At 40.9% G+C, this 22,332-nt stretch overlaps 1 protein-coding gene across 4 annotated transcripts in view; it reads right to left on the reverse strand.

Annotated features, from left to right (window-relative positions):
- HECW1 (HECT, C2 and WW domain containing E3 ubiquitin protein ligase 1) overlaps positions 1-22,332 on the reverse strand; it is a 258,899-nt gene that overhangs the window by 161,054 nt on the left and 75,513 nt on the right. For all 4 annotated transcript variants that reach the window (XM_054192341.1, XM_054192337.1, XM_054192338.1 and 1 more), the window contains one exon: positions 13,631-13,955. In XM_054192341.1, the coding sequence (XP_054048316.1) occupies positions 13,631-13,955 (325 nt within the window). The remainder of the gene's footprint in view (positions 1-13,630; positions 13,956-22,332) is intronic.

A 22,332-nucleotide genomic window follows, 5' to 3' on the forward strand; every position in this document is an offset into this window, starting at 1 on the left:
ATGTGAACCACTCCATCCAAGATTAAGATACACCAATTGTAAACACTGTGAAGCACTCGGTTCGTTATCACGTAGGTCAATGAGAAAACAAAGACAACGCCATGCAACCAGGGACACCGTGTTCGAGGATGAATTGACAGTGTGACCAACGGCAGAGCGGAAGAGGCAGCCCAAAGGGCAAACCCAAGAAACTCAAAGACTAACATATTATCAAAATAGATACATAAAAATGTTAAGCAAAGTAGACTTTTTAAATGGAAAGAATTACACTTTCACTGAAAGAACTGAGCGCTAAGCAGATGCAATGTTGTTCCGTTGGTTTTACATAGTTGTGCTCCCAAAGGAGGAAGTAAGTGGGCTACCAACCCTGAACCCTCTGGTGCCACTCTCTTGAGGGATTTACTACAGAAATCCTTTTAAAGAGGTCATTAATGATTGCAATGGGTAATTATAAATGGCAATGCTATCTACAACACTCTGTCCCTTTGCTGACTTGCTAATTGTCAGTAATTATTTCACTAGCTGTGTTTCATGTTCTGCATTGAAGTGGAAATCTTTCAGCCCATTCACATAGTACATCTCTGCGGTAACCCTTCAATGGTAAATCATCTGGTATGATTTCTGTTCTTCCTCTGTACTTTATATAGCTGGTTTTGTCTTCTTTAAAATTATATATTTAAAAAGGGCAGATAAGTACACACCATTGCTCTCAGAGCTTTGGCTTACTAATCACTACCTCCAGTAAAGGACCATCCTGATACCAATTATCCAGAATTACCCACATCATTCTATGGAAGAAAGAACGCTTATATACACATGAGAAGATTTAAACCTATGAGCTGTGCCTTTTTGCTTTGGCAAGGTAAATGCTTTACACTTAAAGGTGAGCATATAATGAAACGTTGCACTGAGCTGGAGCCTGGGAACCCTGACTGGCCCTTCGTCCTGACAGGACAGGGAGAGCATCCTTCAGCTCAGGCATGCTGCTATCTGGCTTCGTCACTCATGATGTTTATTTGTCACAGTTAGTCTCTGTAAGCTGTTGGAGATGCTCCAACGCCTGCCATGTTATTAAGATGTATGGGTAATTACTGTTTCTCAAGATATATTGTTTATAAAATACCATGCTTGCTTAAGGAGGCTTAGCTAAGCTAGACTGGATGGCCTTGCTTAAAAAAGTGCAGATATTTTAGGCCAGAGTTTAGTGGCAAAGGAGCTCCCAGAATCAGATTTAAGACGCTCTGTTCATGTGTAGTGTCTGTGGGGGCCAGCTGGCACTTCCACTGCGTCAGTTGTTGTCTGCTCCCTGCAGCTGGCACAAAGGCAGCATGAACTCTAATTCGACAGAGATGTGGGCATGTGCCTATACCCAAACCAAATCACATCCCTATTCTGGGCTAAGCCAGCGGGGATGGCTGCAGAAAGCCCCCTTCCGCATTTTTGTCAGAAACGAACAGGAAGCCTGGAAAACCAGCCTGAGAAAAAGGACTACTCCACCTGCACGCCCAAAGTAGACTAAAGGGAAGGGAGAGCAAGCCTGTCTGTGGTTACAGCTGACAAGCAAGACCACGGGAAAGCTGGAACTAGTTGCTCCCACGGAGTAGCATCTGCATGCTGCCTCCTGTCACAGAGGCAAGGGACGGGGTGTCTGGGAAGGACAGCATCCCAAGCAAAAGGTCAGGTCACAAAGCATGTCAGGGAAGAGATATACACACACACTGAGCTAGGCGGGTACATGCAGTTTATGGACAGCAGCCATTGATGAAATACAGGCTCAGGCAGTAGAAAAGATATTTTAATATGAGTTTACAGAGCTCTGCAATATGCAGGTCACCCCACGTAGGAGCAGTAGAGCCTTTAAGTATAAAAACATATCTGTAAACAAAACATATTTATAAATGCCATGATTTAGAAATCCAGTATGTAGATCCTTCTCACAGCCAGATATAAGCCCTGTCTGTGTCTCTTGCAAAGCTAGGTAATTCCCTCTTTCTAAAGAAATAAAACTTAATTTTAGTCCAGTAGAAATTTACACTAGTTGGGATGTTTAACCCAGACAAATTTTAGCTCTAGAAAAATAAATGCAGGTCCAAAAGGGAAATCTTTCTTTTTCATTTTTTCCAAAGTATGTATTTTTGGAAGGCAAAAGATAAGAAATAAATATCCCCTGGCAAGTTAAAAATAGCTGTAAGTTGAAACTGGTCAGGAGGTTGGAATGTATGAATACGGCTTATCGACCTGTTTTAGTTGGCAGGTGATACTATTCCAGATGAGCTATTGCCTGAACATGGACATTATGTATGCAGCACACTGACAAAGAAAATTGTGCATGTGAAATACACAGCTGTTTACTGTACTACAGGTATGTGCATATGTGTGTTCTACATATGTTTTTCAATACTCATGCCACATGTAAGTGAATAAATGATATGGTATGTTAAAGATAAAGGGTACGTGCAAAGGAAAACAAATTTTATTTCATACTTCTGCTGAGAATTCCTGTAACAAAGGAACTGACCTTAAAAACATGTTGCATCTTAAGTCCCGAAGGTAAATGGTGAAATGCTTCGTTTCACCTCCACACAAAATGAAGAGCAGAGTTAATGCTGCTCCCTTTTCGTATATTTCAGCCAGCAGCTAATGGCTTTTGACATTTTCCCAATGAAGCACTGTAATGCATCTCCCTCCCTCTATTTTTGAAATGCAATTAACCTTTAAACTAGCTCTTTGCTTAGCTGGCAATCCACTGCATAGCCTGGGTTTGGGTACACTTGGCCAAAAAGCAAACACTTTGCAGTTGCCCTCAGATCTATGGCTTCATTTCCCTGGATCGTAAACAAGTAACTAATTAAGGAAAACACCAAGTGAGGGAGTATTCAGGAGTTGCTGTCCTTTGAACATCATCTGGTCCTGGAACTGGAGTCAAGGATGATGAGGGCAGCTGAGACAGGGAGCCAGCAGGCATTGCTCTGCCTCCGCTGCTCTGGGGCACACGGAGGTGCCAGCTGCCTCTTGCTGGTGAGAGGGAAGGCGGCTGCGGACCTGCAAAGCTGCATGGGACAGGAGCAGCAGCAGTCAGACCTCCCACATCTCACACAGTCCCTGGAGGAAAAGAAGGTGATGCAGGAGCAGGCATCAGGCAGCCAGGGCCTGAGCAGCAGCCAGAGGGACCAAGGCACACTAGAGGCAACCACTACCAAGCGCTTTGGGAACCAGCAGCAATTCTGATGGACTGATTGTCCTCACCAAACCATACACCTCCAAGCACAGCCTCCTATTGCTAAAAATATTCTGTGCTGTCACTTCCATGCTGAGCAATCCCAATATACTTCACAAGCACTATATATAGATAAAGATAAAAACAGTGGCCACCAAAGAAAGCTATCTTTCAGATGAAGGACGGTAGGATGGTAACCAATTGACAAAAAACACACCGTTCTCTTCAGAGGAATTCAGGAAAAGTGTTGATAAAGGCCTCTCCTCAAAAAAAATTGTAAAAAAACGTAATGGGGACTTCAAGTGCTGTCAGCAGCCTACACTAAACAGGCATGACCTCAGTATTTGAAAGCTTGCCTGAAATTCCCATAGAGAAGCAAACAGACAGTCAATACATCTTCCTCAGAAGGACTGACAGAGTTCGAATTACAAATAGCCGAGTGACCCTTTTGGTCAGTTTGGTTTTACTTAAGAGGCAAAAATGAAAAACTTACTCCTCTTTCTCAAACAGTATTTTGCCAATATGTATGACCAGCCTTTCTTCCCACGTTATCCAACAGTAACAACTACAAAATTTAGAATAACCTGGGCTACCTTCAAAGAAGCAAATAATTAACACACAACATCAGACAGGTGCCTGAACTTGGTACACTATTCCAGTCTCTTATCTATGACTAATTTGATTTAGCACTACATATTACAACATTTGCTTTCTAGAAACTTAATGCAATTATGGCATAAAAATAGAAGCTACACTTCATGTCTTGATCCCTTATAAGACATGCTGTACTCCTGAAGTTACAGAAGGACTTTTAGTCTTTAGCTGAACAAATGCTTTGGCTTGAAATTTAAAAGTGCGTTTGGTCAGTATTTATGTCTGTACTACAACGACGTACGGAGATAGTTAGCAAACTGTTTTTAAAAATTATTTTCTGTACCAACAGGCCAAGATCTGGTTGATCTGTTTTGCAATCTGCACAGAAAGCTGTATGAAAAGGACATTCTAAAGCATATTTTGGAAGACAATACAAGCGTATAAGCCATGGATAAGCTTCCTATTTCTGCTGTTTCTTCTCTTACCATCCAATTTATCACTTGAAGAACAACACAACAGCCTCTACAGTTCACAACTGCAGTTCATAGTGGGTTGTATGAGGCCACGCCAGTGTTGCCTTACAGCATTGCAAAACATAGCCCTTGGAAACTGTGCCTCCGAAGAATTGTACAACTGGTCATCATTCTGCAGGAGAGGAGCTATTACTGAGAAAGGGATGCAGAAGAGTGATACCAATTCTTATTTACAAAGACACCACAGTAAAAAAAAAGTAAAATAAAAAAAATCACAAATACTGACTATCATTATAGGAGTCAATAGGAACATTTCCAGTGACTTCAGCAGCTACAGATCTAGCTCTGAAGTGGATCGAACACTGTTAATTCATTTGCCAATTTCTGCCACAGACAATGAACATACTGCAATTTACAGTTAGCGTCCCTTCTTTTATAGTTTTTTAGGGAGAAGAGTTCTGGAAAACAAGGGCCTAATCCTTCATTGGTGCTGAAAGCTCAGTCCTTAATCTAAGAGCTATGCATACGCTTTGTTTCAAGCACACGAACGGTTCCATTTTGATCCCACAAAAATTAACTCCCTACCCAGTTAAAGAAAAGTAAACTGGGAGGGAGAAAATGTGAACAATGAGTGCAGAATAGCAGGAATAGTGGAGGAAGACATGGTCAGAGAAAGACCAAAGGAAAGTAGGGAGATAAAAGAATAAATTGTAATAAAACAGGGATGGACTTGGCAAAGTTGCAACAATTCTTGGTCACTGAGGGCAGAAAATGCTGTTCTAAATAAAACTGCTCCAGGCACCTGGAAAGGCAGGCATGGTAGGTTTAAAACCTGAACCACCTGATCTAAAGCAGAAAGAATCACAATTAAAACCCAAAGGACACCTGTCATCCACTCCCAAAATCAAAGAGTTATAACTTCCAGCAAAACACTTCTACCTTTGAACATCTAGCTCACTTTCAGAGCTACATATGACATTATCCTTTAACACTTCAGCAACCTCCAAATTACTGCTCGGAGATATCATTCTGATCTTTCATGACACTAATACCAATGGAAAAAGCAAACAGGATTGCCAATTACAGAGACCCTATTAAATCTTGGGGCTGATATGCCTATGGTTTTTCAGAAGGTCCTTGACGAACTGCGGATCCAATCCTTCCTCACTGTTCTGCCCTCCTTGCCCTTGAGATAACCACACCAAGTCTGAGCTCTGTCGCTTGAGGGACTTCCCTCTCCTCAGCAGTGGAGTCTCTGGCTAAAAGTGAAGCGGATGGCAATGGGCCCTTATTCATATATGGTATCCTTGAATTGTTTGGGATCTGTGCTCCAGCACAACCCATCACGCATGTATTTCTCTCCAGTTACTACAGATCTGCTGCTGAAAAGGCAGACAGATCGAGGAAAGCAAAGAGCTGAGCTGGGGCTCAGCATTAATAGCTTGTGGGGGCTAAAAGACCCATATCACATGTTAGGTTGCAGTGGGATGGGCACCTATCTAGTAATACTGGTATCATTTGATTCTACACCCACATAGCTCTCATTGCTACTTCAGCTATGCCTCTCCCACCTATGGTCTTCTGCTTTAAAGCTTCTGCACTTCTAGATTTATTCTCACCGCTGCAGTAGATGGACCACATCTAGGTTTTAGCACAGCAACAGCTATACTTCAGCTATGCATTGCACAAACTTCTCCACCATGAATGACATCCCACTTGCACACAGAACTGAAGATGGGAGGGAGGAATCCAACCAAAGATGACCATGCCTGCCTCAATGCATACTGAAAAAACCTGAAGATATGCAACGTGTGGTGAGGTACAACATGGAAGAGTTTTGTTTGCTTGTTTTTAATACAACAACAGTTTCAAAGTTCTCACAGTCAGTCAGTGGAAGCCTCCCCATTGATTACAGCGCAACTTGGAAAATGAGAAAACAGTACACCCATGAAATTTGCTAGAAGATATTAAAATAAGAGATGCTGCAGGCCCAAGGCAGTATAAAGACAAGATACAAAGGGACATAGGAAGATCTGAAATGTGAACAAGGATGACATTTGTCCAGGTTAACAATGTTCATTAAGTAGGGGGGAAATAATTTGCAGTATTTGAAAAATGGGCTTATAGCAATGTTGAAAGACATAACGGCAGACACTAAATTAGAATTAGGCAGGCATTTGTGATCTGATACGGCAGCAAAAAAAACCCAACCCCAAACACAACTGTAATGTGTGCACTGAAGCACCACAGTGCAAAGAATCTCTTGAGAGTCTGGAGTGACTTTATCTGAAAAATGGTATTCAATTATAAGCTTATTAAAAAGTGGAAGATCTTCAGTGAAGAAAAAAATGTCATTAGAGCTGGAGAGATCAATGGATAAGAAAGATTACAAAAGCTAAATGCACACACAGTCATTACAGTAGTTGTGAAGGGCAGCATAGGAATATTCAAGTGTTATGAACTGCGTGCTTAAGTGTTACAAACAGTAAGGAGTGGGAATGATTTACTTTGAGTTAGAAAAGTAAGAGAAGAAAAACATATGCTGAACCTTCAAAATCCACATGGCTCGCTTAACAACCTCTAGAGGACAAATCTTTCTGCTTTAAGCCTTGTGCTGCCAAGAATTTTATGTTTGTGCCGTCCACTGTTTGTGCCGTGATTGGTTCTACCCCGTCAATGGTCTGAACATGCTGCATGGATTATGCTCCTTTTGTGGGCTTGAGGCCAAAACCTGGCTTTTGGTGCACCAATATCCCCCGCTGACTGACTTCTTCAGAAATGCTTTAGTGAGTAATCATTACTGGCTTCATTATAGTCTGGGCTATATAGCAATATGGGCCTTTCTTACACACCACAGATGCAGTTTTCTCCACAGGCATAAGGACTCTGGAAATCACTGAGAAGGCATGAGGCTGCTGTGCTCCCTGTCTGCATTCTTTCCCTCTCCTGATACTCAGGATGACAGCTGAAGTGGAAAACTCTTTCCCACCCATTCACCTAGAAAGAGGTTCATAACTCCATAGCTGTTATTTTATGGAGGAATATTAAATGAAAATAGGAATCTTTTGGCACATGGTAAAAAGCCTCTACCACATATTAAAGATATTTAAGAAAAAGAACTGGCTTCTTTACCACCACTTCCCTAGAAGACCATAAAGCACACCACCACTGCACTAACGCCTTTACAGAAGCTTTTGGGTGCACTGCTACTAACACGACACAAATGACAGAGGTGAACCTTGCAAGCACTGAAAGGGAGAATGGGTCAGAAGCCACACGTGTTGGGGATATTCAGATACCCTTGCACTTAAGTGTTGACTGTATCTGCTTGTAAAGGGGTGAAACAGAGGCAAAAGCTAATTGTGTTCATGTTGCACTTGGTGGGTCTGGAAACGGCATATCCCAGTTTCATCTAGCTGAAGTGGTCCACCACATGCAGAACTGGGAAGGGCAAAAGGTGACTCAGCCTGATAAAGAGAAGTCACTTTCACTAGATCCAAGAGGAGCCAGGTGAAAGCAAGCCAGGTTGGAACAAAGAACTGATATCGCTGCACTAATATATCTGCCAAAGCCTATGATACCTAATATCCCCCCTTCTATTCAGCATTTGTGAGGGCTTTCTATTGCCTTTTTTGTTTTTTAATGACAGGTTTGCTCCTCTGACACTTTTTGTTCCTGAAATAAATAGTGCTGTGCTTGGTGAAAGCTGGCCACTAGGCACCTCTGTTGATGTTTTACAGAGAGAGTGGAATTGCAGGTGTCAAACAAAATTTAACTTGCTGAGGTGATCATAGCCAGCCACGGCCACCATCCCCAGCCTGGCGAGAGACCCAGCTACAAGACGACTTACTGAGGAGAAGCTCTAAGACCAGAGTGAGGTTCTCTTCCAAAGGCCATAAAAGGACTGGGAAGATGGGTAACCCAAGGACAAAATAAATCCAAATATCAACAAAATTCACTCCAAGCAAGCACATCGTGAAGAGTTATTTTACAGAAGGTTATATCTGAAGCAGAGAGGTGGAGCAACCATCCAAACGCACAGACCGCCTGAACTGGGGATTAGAGCTGTAACGCAGGGACCCACAACTTCTAGCCTTATATGCACATCACTGTTTCTAATATTTTCCATCTCTGCTGGCAACATGCGACACTTTCTGCTTGTATGCATTGGATGTTTGGTGAAATAGCTGTACAAACAAGTTCTGATCCAAGTCTGACGGCAGGAAAAATGCAGATCTTTCCACTTGCCTCAGTGGGCAATACAGCAACACAAGGTCCTCTAAGCTTAAAACACTGGGAAGTGTTTAAGCAAGTGTTTAAATGTCTATTAACCAATATCTTTTACAATTAGATCTGTCAGATTATGGTGAATGGCCTTTTTGGGAGAGAAATAACATCAAAGGCTGAAACAGGAGGAAAACACACTGTTTTAAAGCTAAATTTCAGTCACTAATTAGGTCAAAACATTCCTACTTAGATAAATTTGAGAAGAACCACTCTGGCAAAAGCCAAATACAGACAGGAAATTGGACCCTACAAGATTTGTGTACGAAGAAACTTTTAATAAATAGCCTTTAATAATGTTTTGCTTTCCCGTAAGGAAATGCCAGAAGAAAAAAGCTACAAATAGGTAAGAAGAGTATAATGTTAGTCCTGATAAATTCCCAACATTAGTGGGCATGGACACTGGAGCAAATAATTCTTTCAAAGTCTAGTTTAAACATTTCTCATTAGCTACTCTACATCAGATACGGAGATGATGGAAGTGAAATCTAGTAGCAGCTAAAATGCTACTGCAGTAATTATAAGATAGCTCTTTATCTACAGGCAGCTGCCAGGAGTCCATATTAATTTATCTAAGAGGCTTCACACTGTAGCAAATAATAATAGTAAATGAGATAACAGAGAAAGAGAAAGCTTTGAGATAAATAACTGCAAATACTCCATCTGTCTCACAGTAGCCACTAAATGAGAGTTCTTTTTAAAAATATACAGACATGCTATCTTCATTATTCATAAATTTGTTTTGGTTTCACTTCTCTCCCCCCGCCCTCCCCCCCCCCAAAACGTGCATTTTCTTGATATATATAGCTTTTCTGCAATGAAAAATCAAATTCCAGAGATTTTCAAATAGCAGTAGAGCTGTGTTATGTTCAAATTTCACGTGTTTTTTATTGAGGATATGTTTCTGAAAGACTGCTGATGTTCATACTACTATAGTTCTCTTGAGGGAAGGTGAATGCACACCCCAGGTGAGTTGTTACAGAATTTAGAGGTTCTTCTGCATAGCTCAGAGCTGATATATAGTATATACAAGGGGAAGTTAGAACATCTCTAGAGTTCAAGCTTAGCAAGAATGAAATTTAATTCCTACTCCTGAAGGCACAGTATGTCATTAACAGACAAAGGCAGAAAGGCCTGTTCTTCCAATTTCCATATTTTTCGTCATCTTACCATGACTAATCTTAAAATGCACTGAAGTAATAACGTCTATATTTTAACACAGTCAACATTTACTATTCTCCCTTCAACTAAGGCGTTTTTCTACGGCCCTACATCAAAATCATGTAGGTGCGTATGGATGTTTTCATGCAGCTACAGGGTATACTCAATACTATTTTTTGCCATGAGACACACAATCACCATTTTTTACACTGTTTTACAAGCGATCAACTGTCACCCTAGTCCATTTTCTGAGACCATGAGCAAAAGTTAACTCTAATAACCAATTCTAAATACAGCTTTTACCTGCTTCTGCAAAGACTGTTTTCCCAGTTGGCCACCCTTATGAATGTGCACATGGATTGAAGGGGAATAAAACAGATACCTTTTGATAAAAGGAGCCGTGGCTCCTTCATGAGGAGCAAGCAGGCAGAAGTTCCCTACAGGGAGAACTCCCTTAACTCTCCTTTCAAGCTACTTTAACCTTTGAATAGCATCCCAAAATGCCCTATGATATCAAAATGTATGCGCTACACAATTTTTGCTCTTTTTCTTTTGGAAGCCTTTTATAACATCTTTATTTCCCTAGACTTGTAACGTCTTTGTTCTGAAGCCTGCAGTTTATTGGGTATCATCAAAATTTTAGTGATGCCAATGGTGGTGAGGACAGACTAAGTTTTACATGTTTCAAAACCAACACTTGTATAAAATTATTTGGAGATATTTCCTAGAGGACTACAATGGCAACGATTAAACTCCTTAAGGTGAGAAGTGTCTCCTGTTTTGCTTCTGTATAGCCCGTTCGTGGGATGCCCAGCAGCTCCCACAAGACGAATAACAAATAACTACTCTAATGCTCCCACACTGATTTTTACAGAAAATCCACAATACACTGCCTGATACCCCAAGGACACAAATAATTTCTCATTGTTCTCATGACTCACTGCAATATTAAAGTATTGCCACATTGAAACATTTCAGCTCAAATTTCACCAATGCAAACAATCAAAAAAAGGACTGGGTTGTATCCACGAGCTGGCTTTGAGGCAAACAGCAGAGTGACCAGCAGCAATGCAATAGTTAACAGTGTTGCCATGCAAGTGGTAATAATAGGCTTCAACACTAATCCCCTATTGAGCAGACTGGGAAAAGCTCATAGTTTCTTCAGTTCTCTTGTTCTAGTCTGGCTGCTAATTCAAAACATAATCATATATCAGTTTACATTGTGAAGGTCATACCCACAAGGCCAGGAACATTTCCTCTCTTAGGAAATCCCTAAACAGGAATGCAGGCTTGGAAAATCTGCACAAACGCACACACACAAATCTAAGCCATTAGGATGTCTGGGTTTCCCACCCCTGTGGACTCGTCACAAACATCAAATACAGGATGTATCGACGTTTTATTTGAGATGAGCAGCATGCTTTTGGAACGACCCTTCCAATTGTCCCCACTGTGTCACCACCAGACTGTGTGGTGATCTTTGGTCACACAAACTGTCCTGGTGAAGCTAGACTGAAAGGTGAACTACAGCAACTGAAGGGCATTCAGTCTGCCAGACTGAGACTGCTCTAAAGACAACCCCCCCAATACATATTCAGCAGCTGTTTGCTTCTACAGACCCATTCTCACTGGTTCCCCCTACTATGTTAATGTAGGTGTAGCCATAGTGGCAGTCACCTTCCTAGACTCCAAGTGTTTTCCATGGCAAACACACATCAAAAGATCTTCAGTCTCCCATGTTCTTTCTTTAAGGGAACTAAAACACCAAATTTCACATTAGGTTTTGTGAGGGGAGGAGCGGGAAGAGAGGAAGGGAAGAGAAAAAAGGAACAAGGGGTGCTGCTGCCTGCTATTTCCTCAGTTATTTAGATTGGGAACCTGAGAGGCTGGAAACAAAACACCTTCAAAGACAACAAGGGTCAACTGTTGGTTTCTTGGGGTCCGGACACACTATTCATCTTTCATTTGGCAGCGGTGTTCCTTGGAACAAGCCATTGACTAGTGCCATTAAGACCAGGCGTTCAGCCAGTAGGGACAAGGATCCACTTCACGATCTGCACTTCTAATTTCCTGGGGTGTCTGGAGCAACATCCTGTTTGATAGGATAAATTACACAGGAGTATCAAGAAGGATTTTTCTCTCCCAGTTAATCCCTCAAGTATTAAGGTTACCTATCAAAAAAAAAATTCAAGATGTGTCTTTACAGCCCTTGATGCAATGTCTGAGCTACGAAACATGGCTGAATGAGTTCAATGTGAAACAGCTCCGTGGACTTTCTTGTTGTCTCCAGACCACCAGAAGGTATGCTTTGCCTCTTTTTACTGAAGCAATACAGTCCTTCATGAGTTGCCTGTGCTGCTACAGAATAGGCTTAGAGTATTTCTTACTGGCTAGTACTGGGGGCTGCTGTGTCTTCTCATCTCTTCCAGTAAAACACTCAACTGCAAGCTTAACTGTAAACACAAGTAATTCTGTTAAGGCCAACAAAACAGACTACTTTGAGAGCATCTGTTTTAAATCCAGTCTCTGTTTTTTTCCTGAAAGATTTTAAATTGGAGAAGCCTACTTTTATTTTCAAAGCAGGGTATTTTATGAGGTTACTCACGGGAACAAGTACTGCAAGCCTGCCTTACTGTAACCCCCACTCCTTTCCCTCCATGTCCTAAGCAGCCACCTTCACGTTCCCTTTCTCCCAGTCTCTGCAATACCCCAAACTCATTTTCTAATGCTTAACACTGTGACACCAGGGTTCCTCCACATGCTCAGACCTCCCATCCCATCTCATGTCACCAACATCTGTGTTCCCACATCCTCAGCACGTGACCCTTCTGTCCTTACCCACTAAAGCAAAACTGTAGCTCCCTACAATGCCCCCTACGATTGCTCCAAAAGATCAACTCACAATATCATATACTTTATCTGGTTTTGTTTGGCTTGCTATCTGGGCAAGGTAAAACATTGCTACTGGAATTAAAATACCTGCTTAGTGCTAGGCATACTTATCCAAACAGGTAAGGCTAGCATTTTACCAACATTTCCCTTTGTGGGGGCACCAGTTTGAGCCTGTCTTTCTTACCAAGCCACTGTTTTTCAGGAAAAATATAAGAACTTCACATTTTTAGGACCTCTAATCCATAGAGGAACGTGGTTGAAACTGATCCACAATGTCCAAAGCTTAGCAGAGGGCAAAGAGTTAACACAGACTTCAGTCTAGGCAGCAGGACTACTTCCATAGGAACCAAACCAGGTTAAAAAAATGCTAATTTTATACCAAAGTGAAACAATCAGGTAAAAGTCCATTGAAATCATTTCTTATTACTCTTACATGAGGCTGGATTTACTAGATCGAGATGCTAAAAATATGCTAATGTATATGGCTGAATACAACTTCCAATACATACAGAAAAAAAGAAAAACTTTCTGGGACAATTCCAGACTGCCTCAGTCTATAATTATTGTTCATATCAAAATATCCTTTGGCTATACAGGAAAAGTCATTCTATTTCACGGGGTTTTTAAATGACTCATATTCTTGACTTGTAAAACCTCTCATCTGTCACAGATTACTCAAGGACTCGCAAGAGGAAATCCTGAAAATATTATGCTTTTTTTTATACAGGAGGTATTTTCCTAAAATCCAAATGTCTTTAAAATGAAAATATCTTGAAATTTCAACAAACTGTCAACAGAAAGCATTCCCATATCTCTACTGAAGAATAAGTAAGGGCCAGGACTGCAACCAGCAATTCAGGAGCAGAAGAAATCTTGTCATATATAAATCCACTTCAAGACTACACTCAACTGAGCTGTATTAGCTCATTATTACCATTAGCCCATATTACCATAATGCTTTAAGTAAAAAAAGAAGCAGCAAGAAACCCAAAGGGGAAGGGGGACTTACCTATGAGATACATGCCAATCCAGTCCCCTGCATCCACTTCCTCCTTTATATCCCAGTATATCACTAGGTCCTGTGAATGCCCGATGGAGTAGTAGGAGCTGCTGACCATCAGGGTAGACCGACTGTCTGAAGTGACAAGGTCCGTGTCACTGGTAGACCTAGGAATGGTGACCGTCTCATGGGAATTGTTCCTGATGTCCATGTTATGGAACTGGTCAGGGTTATAGCTGTATCTGAGAGGCTCTTTGCACCGGCGCCGATTTTGTGAGTTCCTAGATGGAGAAGCCATGGCTGCCAGGCCCAGGAACCTGTTTTGGTACAGATTCTGCAAAGAAAAAAAAAAAGAAAGGATAGTATTTACAGTACTATTAATTTTTCAGTGATGTCAAAGCTCAGGAAAAGTAGTACATCAGAATGAGAAAGTAGCAGATCTTTTTCCATTCAGCATTGCAAAAAAGAGGCATGAAAAGGCATAGCAGGAAACATAGTGCTAACTCAACTTCTACTCCATAATTCTTACCGTGAAAACAAGTGTAAGAGCAAGCCTTGCACCAGCAAGCTCAGCCACAACTGGCAGCGTGTGAGGAAATTAATGGTAGCTGGCTTCCTCCACATTAACGCATGCATCCAGACACAGATATCACGACTATCAGACTGCGAGATATCTGACTAGATAGTCATTCTCTTTTAACATGAGGAGATAGTCTTCCCACTTTTGATACCCGGAGTTAATTCTTCTCCCCAGTAATCTTTGTCACATTTGCAGACGAATCTGTCTTAAAGCGCAGTCGCCCCAGAGACCGTATCCCATCTGGAGAGACTGGTTAGCAATGAGTAAGAAGTCTTCTTCCCTGCTGGAGATCTGAAGAGTGAGTGCCATGAAAACAGAGTTATCCCTGTTACCAAAATAGAGATGTCTTCGCTGAAGTGTAAATACAAACTACGTGTTGCAGCATCTGTCAGTATCCCCGGTAGCTTCCAATGCTATTGCTCTGCTCTGTTCGTTGCAGTAGACTGTGAGATGCTATGCACACCTGCTCTGGTAGGAATTTCGGAATGCACTGGCCAATTAATGGGAGTTGAGGAGGCTACTGCAGAGTAGTCATCGTCATAGTAGTGGAAAAAATATTTAAATTCCAACCTACCCGCCCTTCCTCAAGGCAAGCTGAGTGACTTGTATGAAATGCGTCATGGTGCACGAGTTAAGCGCTCTTGTGAGGTGGCAGATGGAGAATGCTTAAGTTATGAGTGGGGTTAATCTTGATGTGAAGACATGCCCTCATACTGATCAAAATGCTGGTTATCCCTTACTTCTGTGCTGTTTGTTTTTTCCATTTTCCTTCCCAGCTTTCCCTCTTCTCTCCCTGCAGCTCTGCTATTTCAATCAATCAGCTTTTCATTATTCATTAGCCTTCCATTATCCGTCTGTTGCCAACCATGCTGTCAAGTCCGTTAGATACAAAACCAGACAGCTTTCCAGTATGCTATGAAATGCTTTTCACATGATCAGAAGTCAAATCATCCTGTTGAACTCAAACAAATTAAGCGGAAGAAAAATCATAGCTCCTTTGTCCAGCCAAGCAGTTATTTAACCCTGGCTTCATTAAGGCTATGGTAGCACAGAACAGGAAGTCCTGAAAACATAAAATATTTTTTTTATTAATATCAATTTTTCTGTAATAATTAAGAGACCTATTATTGGGTCTCAGGATTCTGTTGCAAAAAAAAAAACTGTACAGAGAGCAAAAAAATTCAGCTGGTATGTTTGCACCCCTAGAATATGCTGTCACTTTGCAGACACTGCCCTACGATGCTTACAATCCAATGACCCAAATCCTCACTTACTGCATTAAACAGGGTTTATAGCAAAAATAGCTCCAGCAGGAATGCCACACCTTATAGTAAGCGCTGGAAAGATTGAAGCAAATACTGCGAAAGGCTACACTAGAAACACAGGAACAGAAGGAGGAAGGGTGTGTGTGGGGGGGTACAAAGTGCATGGTGTTGCATTTGCTACGCATCTAATCACGTCTTTGCTACTTCTTTTCTAATAGATTTATTCGCGGTTTGAAAAGAGAGTTCAAATCATAGCATAAAGATTGGCGTTCCCTGTAAACAGAAAATGGATCTTTTTTTAATCAAAAAAACCCAGGGTCTCACATGCTGTGAACATTTTCTAAACCAGGAAGCACTTGTGGGCATGCCCAACTACCATGCTCTAGTCAGTGATTTAAAAATCAATGGGAGTTTGTCACTTAGTGAAGAAGGCATCTGCTGTCACAACAGTACCTGAGGCAACTACTATTCGTTTTATAACGGTGAGATAGCAACGCAAAGAACTTCAAGCCCACTCCTCTGAATTAGTCTGTAACATTAATATGGGTTCCTTCGCTCATAGCGCGCTACCCAAAAGCTACTTCAGTTTAAAGGCAGACCTTTTATTTCTGGTGACAAATTACTCCAGGGAGAAGTGGTTCTGCAGATCCTTTCAGTTTTGAATGTTAATGGATATAGAGTGTTAATTAACAGCAAACTTCCAAATTAAATTAGACTTAAACATGTAATATTTTCAGCTTCAGCATGACTTTAAGCAGCTTTTCTGAAAATGGTAAATTCATCACTATATTCTAATTCTGTAAGTTCCCATTTTCCTGTGTGTTGACTCCAGTGGAACAAATGGCATAATCTGAAAGCAACCCAGAAAGTCATGTTCTCCAGAAATAAGAGTCTACTGTATTTCCAGCATCGATTCTATACAAATATATTTATCTGCAAAAAAAGAAAATACCCAAACTGAAAAAATCCAAAACAAATCGGACAATAAACTCACACAATTATCTGAATTAAATAATGGCATCAAAATACAAGCATGGCTCTATAAACAAGTAAAAAAGAAGTTAGGAAACATGATTATTCCACATTTTATTACCAGCTTTGCATGTTTTCCATGCAACTGCCTAAAGCATGCACAAGCCCTGGTGACAGACTCCCAGCCATAGTGAGACAGCTTAAAAAAAAACAGCAAAGACATCCTCTCCATGTCTTGTGGAAGCAATCTGATCCATCATAGATCCCTAATATACAAAACAATTTTTTTAGGGACCTGAGATTCATATTTATTCTGTCTATCCCTTTACAGAGCTGTTTACACTATACACACTAAGCTATACTCTCATTTCTACTATACAGTGTAAATTATAAAGCAAGAACACCCAAATGTTGACCCAACAGCACAACAGATCCAGCTTGGCTGTCAACAGAAACGAATCCCGCTTCGTTCCTGGCTCAAAACAGTCATTCCATAGCTGCTTTTACAGTCACTCTTTCCAGGGGTGTTTCTACCCATGGACTCTCTCTACCAAATGACCCCCAGGCTCTACTTTCCCACCCGCTCCCCCTCATTCCTTGTATGATGTTTAGCGGTGAGGAGAGCGTCTGCTGGTCAGAGCGTCTATGCATGTAAGAGGAAAGATGGTTTTCTCCTCACACCTTTTAAGCTTTTTCTCTTGGCCTGTGTCCTAAAAGGGCCCATCTTGCAACACTTCAGGTACATCATGCATATGATATGCTCAGCAAGTGAGCTCGAGCTTGTCTTAAGTTGAAGGTGCCAATACTGCGTTGGTGACTGATGCACAGCCTGGCTATTTCCTATCTCTGAACTTATCTAGGATAGGAGGAATGATGCGACAGGGATGTACAATAATTCAGTTATCCAGGGATGGTCCAGTTATTTTAGTTTTTGACATCTGAAGCAGCAGATACAAAGGTCTTTCCCTTTACATTCCTCATTTGGACACACATAATATGTAATACAACATACGTAAGTGATTTTCAGTCTATCTAGAGATAGATAGATATCAGATATCTTTTATATTCACATCTTTTCATGAAATGCAAATATCACTACTGTTGGAAAAAAACATTGTTTTCTACTGCCATCAACTACTCTAGAATAAATGAACATTTACTCCAATAAATTTAGTAATATTTTTTTTCCTAATATCAGAAACAGCCCTTTTATGTACAGACAGCTATGGCAACAAGTATTTAGCTATAAAACGTTAGCTAGCTGAGCAAAACTAGCCAAAAGGACATTTTTCTGCTCTCACTGCCGCTCCCTCTGATTTTCACAAAGTTCTGGAAAGCTTTGTCTCTAAAGATCTACCAGCCACATAAAAGTCCTACTCAAAATGAGATTTTTGGAGGATTATCTGTGGGCAGAACTTACCTCTTATTTGTGTCACTTAGTCCATCTAATGAAAGCAAACGTCAAAAAAATTAATTTAGGATACTTCCCACTCCCCCCATGTAAACGCAACTGCAATCTCTAACAAGGGAAAGCAGGAAAGAACGCACAAAAGGAAATGACAGATGAGATCTGATTGTAAAGAAAACTGATCTTAAAAATGTACACATAGAAAACCTGTAATCAATAAATACTAAAAGTATTTCACGGATTTTCTGTCCATGTTCTCTCCCTTTCACACTCACACACCTCTCCTTGCCCGACTGCTGTTTGACACTGGGACAGCAAAGAGCTGTTGCCACCACTGCCTTTTCCATCACCACCTAAGAAAACCGTACCACCTCCCTCTTCGAGACAAGAAGAATCCTCTGTCTGGAAGGATTCACACACCATTACCGCTACCTGAATTTCACCAAAGGATTCAGAGCTACCATGCGGCAACTTCTCCTGCAGAGCTGTTAATGTTAGGGGTTTGGGGTTTTGTTGGTTTTTTTTTTTCCTGTTTGTTTTGTGGGGTTTTTTTGTTTGTTTTTTTTTTTGTTTTTATCATTTGGAATTATTTTAAATCATGCCAGAAAGGTACAACAGTGCTTTATTACTACAGAGATAGATCCCAGCAATTCAAATGTCTACAAGCATCATCACAACCAGAATTTCAAGGGCAAGTACTGAGAAAGACAGTGAGATAGCTTTGTATGACGGGAAGCTTGGGACATAGCACATTTATTCATCTGAAAATTTAATAAGCCAGTAGTCAAGTCTGACATCATAGGCAAATCAGATGTAGAGTCAGTCTCTTGGTTGCTCCACCAGAGATGAAGGTTCTCCTGACAAGCTTTTAGCCTTCATTTGCAAGGCTTATGTGTTTTGTAAAAGACAAGAAGGAGCCAAGACAGACTAAAAAAAAGAATAGAAGTAGGGTAGCCTGGTAAAAAGAAGATAAGTTATGACTGCAAAAGCCTTCTGACCAGCTTTCAGGAAGGTAAGATCATGTGTATCAACAAGGATATTGTACTTACAGAAATATAAGGTAATAATGGCCTGTATGAAAGGTTTATTTGGCTAGATGAGAGACAACATAAGAAGATTTTATGAAAACATAGTCACAGCCCAGGTGTGAACACACAGAGCAAAATCCTGAGGCTGGGCCAGAAAGACAAGCAGGAAAGCAGCAGTACATACAGTCATCAAAAGGTGATGTGACGGGACTCTGCAAGCCAGACCTTTCACTTGAAAATGAACCTACCAAAAGAGCTTTCATTATGCAAAACTGTTTTAATAAAAGTTTTGAAAGACAGGAAACTCACCTCTGTTGCGTGGAAGAGTAAAAAAGCTGGGTGAAAGCAAAAAGATACGAGAATGAATCTCACTGACGCTCCTTACAGAGCAGGACATTTCCCTCCATGTTGCTGGGTTGAGAGCAAGTCTGAAGTCCTTCCTCAGAGAAAACTCTCCTGCTTTTCATAGCCCTAAAGACTTGTTGCAGGATTTGCTCCCTGTTCTTCCCAGCAACATTCTCATCTCCACTCCCACCACAGGCCTGCTGCTCTTGATCTTTTCCCCATCTGCTCCCCCCAGAGCATCCCTTACCTCCCACCACTCAGCAAGCTTGCAGGGAAGGTATACTCTCCCTCTGTCAAACTCTGAGCCAGGAAAAGGTAAATGAAGTACACGGATTTCTTTCTTTTTGCCTAGGGACAGTCCTCTTAACACAGCACATGGTATCTGCACAGCAAATTGTGAACCAAGAGAACATTTGCATCTTCCATCACTGCAGGCGCTGTAGAATTGAACATACAAAATGCAAAGCAATGCAGAGGTAAGAAGAAATACAGTTCAAAAGTAAGGTATAATCAAGGTTACCGTATCAGCTATCATAACTGCCCCCCATCAACCTACTCCCAGCTATCACAGCTATTTATTTGTTTATCATCATGTGATAAAAATCCCTTTGGACATTTGAATTTTGGAAGAATTTTTAGTGTAAGTCTTAGCACAAAAAGTATTTTTAAAGCATAGCTTATAGTACAGCCAAATCCAGTAAACACGACCTTATCGTGCAAGGAGCTATAACAAAATTTTCTCCATATGGTTTAGCATCTGACTTGCTGAAAACATGAAACCCAACATGAAAATCATGAAGCTTGGGACTGGAGAATGCTATGAAGCCAAAGGATTTTGAGAGCATGGAGAACTTTGCAGGATTGGGACATTTATTTAAGAGGCACAGGAATGGTTTCTCAGAGCTCCAAAGGAATCACTTAATAGCATGAGGGGGCTGCAGGCTTCCATGGTCTACTGACGCCCTTTTCCCTGCAAGATATTAAAGAACATATAGATTAAGCTGCTGCTCTTGGGAAGACTGAAATGAAGGCTGCAAATGTTTCAAAGGGATGTATGCCATAATAACACTAAGGAACTTTAAGTGCATTTGTCTCAATACTGCACATCTATGGCACAATATATACATTTATGCCTATAATAAACACTAATTGGAAATCAAAGCCATTATACATCAGCAGTAGGGCAAATGGATGTTATTAGGTGGTTCATTTTTCCATTTCCTGACCTTTGTGCAATTCTAGTCTAGCTGTACTGCTACGTTAATGTATCCTCTTACATTTTAACTTTGCTTCAGTGATGTGCAAATCATTGCACAAATTAGAATCAAAATGAAAGAGTTGGCCTCCAGGTCAATCCGGCAAGGTTTGGCGCTGGTGGGTGGGATTGATTCCTGATGCAGGCCTATTAGTCATAAGGCAGCAAAAGCTGGCAAGCTCAGTAACCAGAGGTACTCTTTGCATCTACAAAGAAAAAGTACGATTAAGAGCAGTCCACGTTTTCTGAGAGCACTTAAACAATGTCCTGGGCACAAGCAGACGGAACCTGGAATATGATTGGAGGGAAATACTTGGAGTTCAGAAAAAGAAAGGAAAAAAATTAACAAAGCTTTTTTTTTTTCTCTTTCTGGAAGAAGTAAAAAAGAATGCTGTCTAATGAACCCAAGAGAGCATGCTGAAAGATACACACATCACATTTCCAATTACGTGATTCCAAGAATTAAGATTTGTACTCCTGTAAGTATATAAACCAAACAAGTCTCTGGGGAAAAAAAAAAAGACATTTTACCAGTTTTAGATGAGATCACTCCAAGATTCTACACGGTAGACTACTTATGTCTAACTAATAGCAATTAACAATCTTACATTCAACACATTCTTTTTGACACAGCAATAATCCACTCACAGTTCACTACACAAAGCACTGGGAAGTTTCTGCAACAGAATGCAGCTAAGAAGAAAATTAAATTCTTAATTTCTCTTAAATCAGTAGCAGAAAAACAGTATTGTCTCAGCAGTTTGGCATAGCAAGGGATAAGGAACAGCCATCAGGCTTACTGTTACAGAAAAAAAGATCTGAAAACATTGCCAATGTTTTTAAAGGACATATTCAGGTACACAAGAATGGGTAAATATGTAATACGGCCCAAATATAAAATCTCAAAAAGAAAACTGTAAGGAAATAATAAAAGGGTCAACATGGTAACACCTTAAACCAAGAAAACACTGCACAGCTTCACTCTATTCTTTCCACACTGCAAGATTAAAGAAATAACCTTAGGATCCACTCATACGCTACTATCAAATACTCCGAAGTCCACAACACTCGCCTTTGCTGGTGCTTTATGAAGCACATAACAGGAAATTTATATTTTTGACTTGGTATTGGTTTTAAACATTAGAAGCAGGCAAACAAGTGCTGCTGCAGTACCAGACAGAGGCAGGACACCTCTCAAGATGTGCAAGATGAAGCATTCGTTGGTAGGACAACACACCCTCTCTTAACAAGCATCCTCATGTCCACAAAGACCAGTGTGGATCATGCCAGCTTCACAGATACAGTCCTCGTGACTGTGGTGCTGAAGACTAAAAATCTCCACCCCTCATCTTTTCAAACCCAAGGACAATATTTACAAACACCACACTGCAAGAAAAAAAAAAGCAATCATTCTGTACCAGGCACTGGTACTATTTTAATCTGCTATTTAAAGTAGAGAAGCACCAGTCTCAGCAGAGAGTTGTCCCCAAAAGGCTGTGTGCCCCAACACTGGTCTATTAAGAATTATCATTGCATTCATCAGGTCCACTGCACAGCTGGACTCTGTTGGTCCCAGAAACACTACTTATTCTGAAGGGGTTTTAGGAGGGAGGAGGTAAGAACAGGGATGTTGTTCTCCTCTGCCCGCTGAAAATATTGCTGCTCTTCTGTCATCAACTGATACTCCTATTGAGAATCCCTGGCCACACTGGATGCTCCTTTCAGGTTCTGCAGAGCGCACAGTAATAGACATCTCTTACCTGATGGCTTTTTATAACCAGTGGCTTCCGTTCTTCAAGTACTTTGCCCATGCAAAACATCAATGTCTTTAATAGCACTGACAGCGTCACAAGATTCA

The sequence above is a fragment of the Rissa tridactyla genome, chromosome 2 (genome assembly GCF_028500815.1).
Source record: "Rissa tridactyla isolate bRisTri1 chromosome 2, bRisTri1.patW.cur.20221130, whole genome shotgun sequence".
In the NCBI taxonomy this organism is placed as follows: Eukaryota; Metazoa; Chordata; class Aves; order Charadriiformes; family Laridae; genus Rissa; species Rissa tridactyla.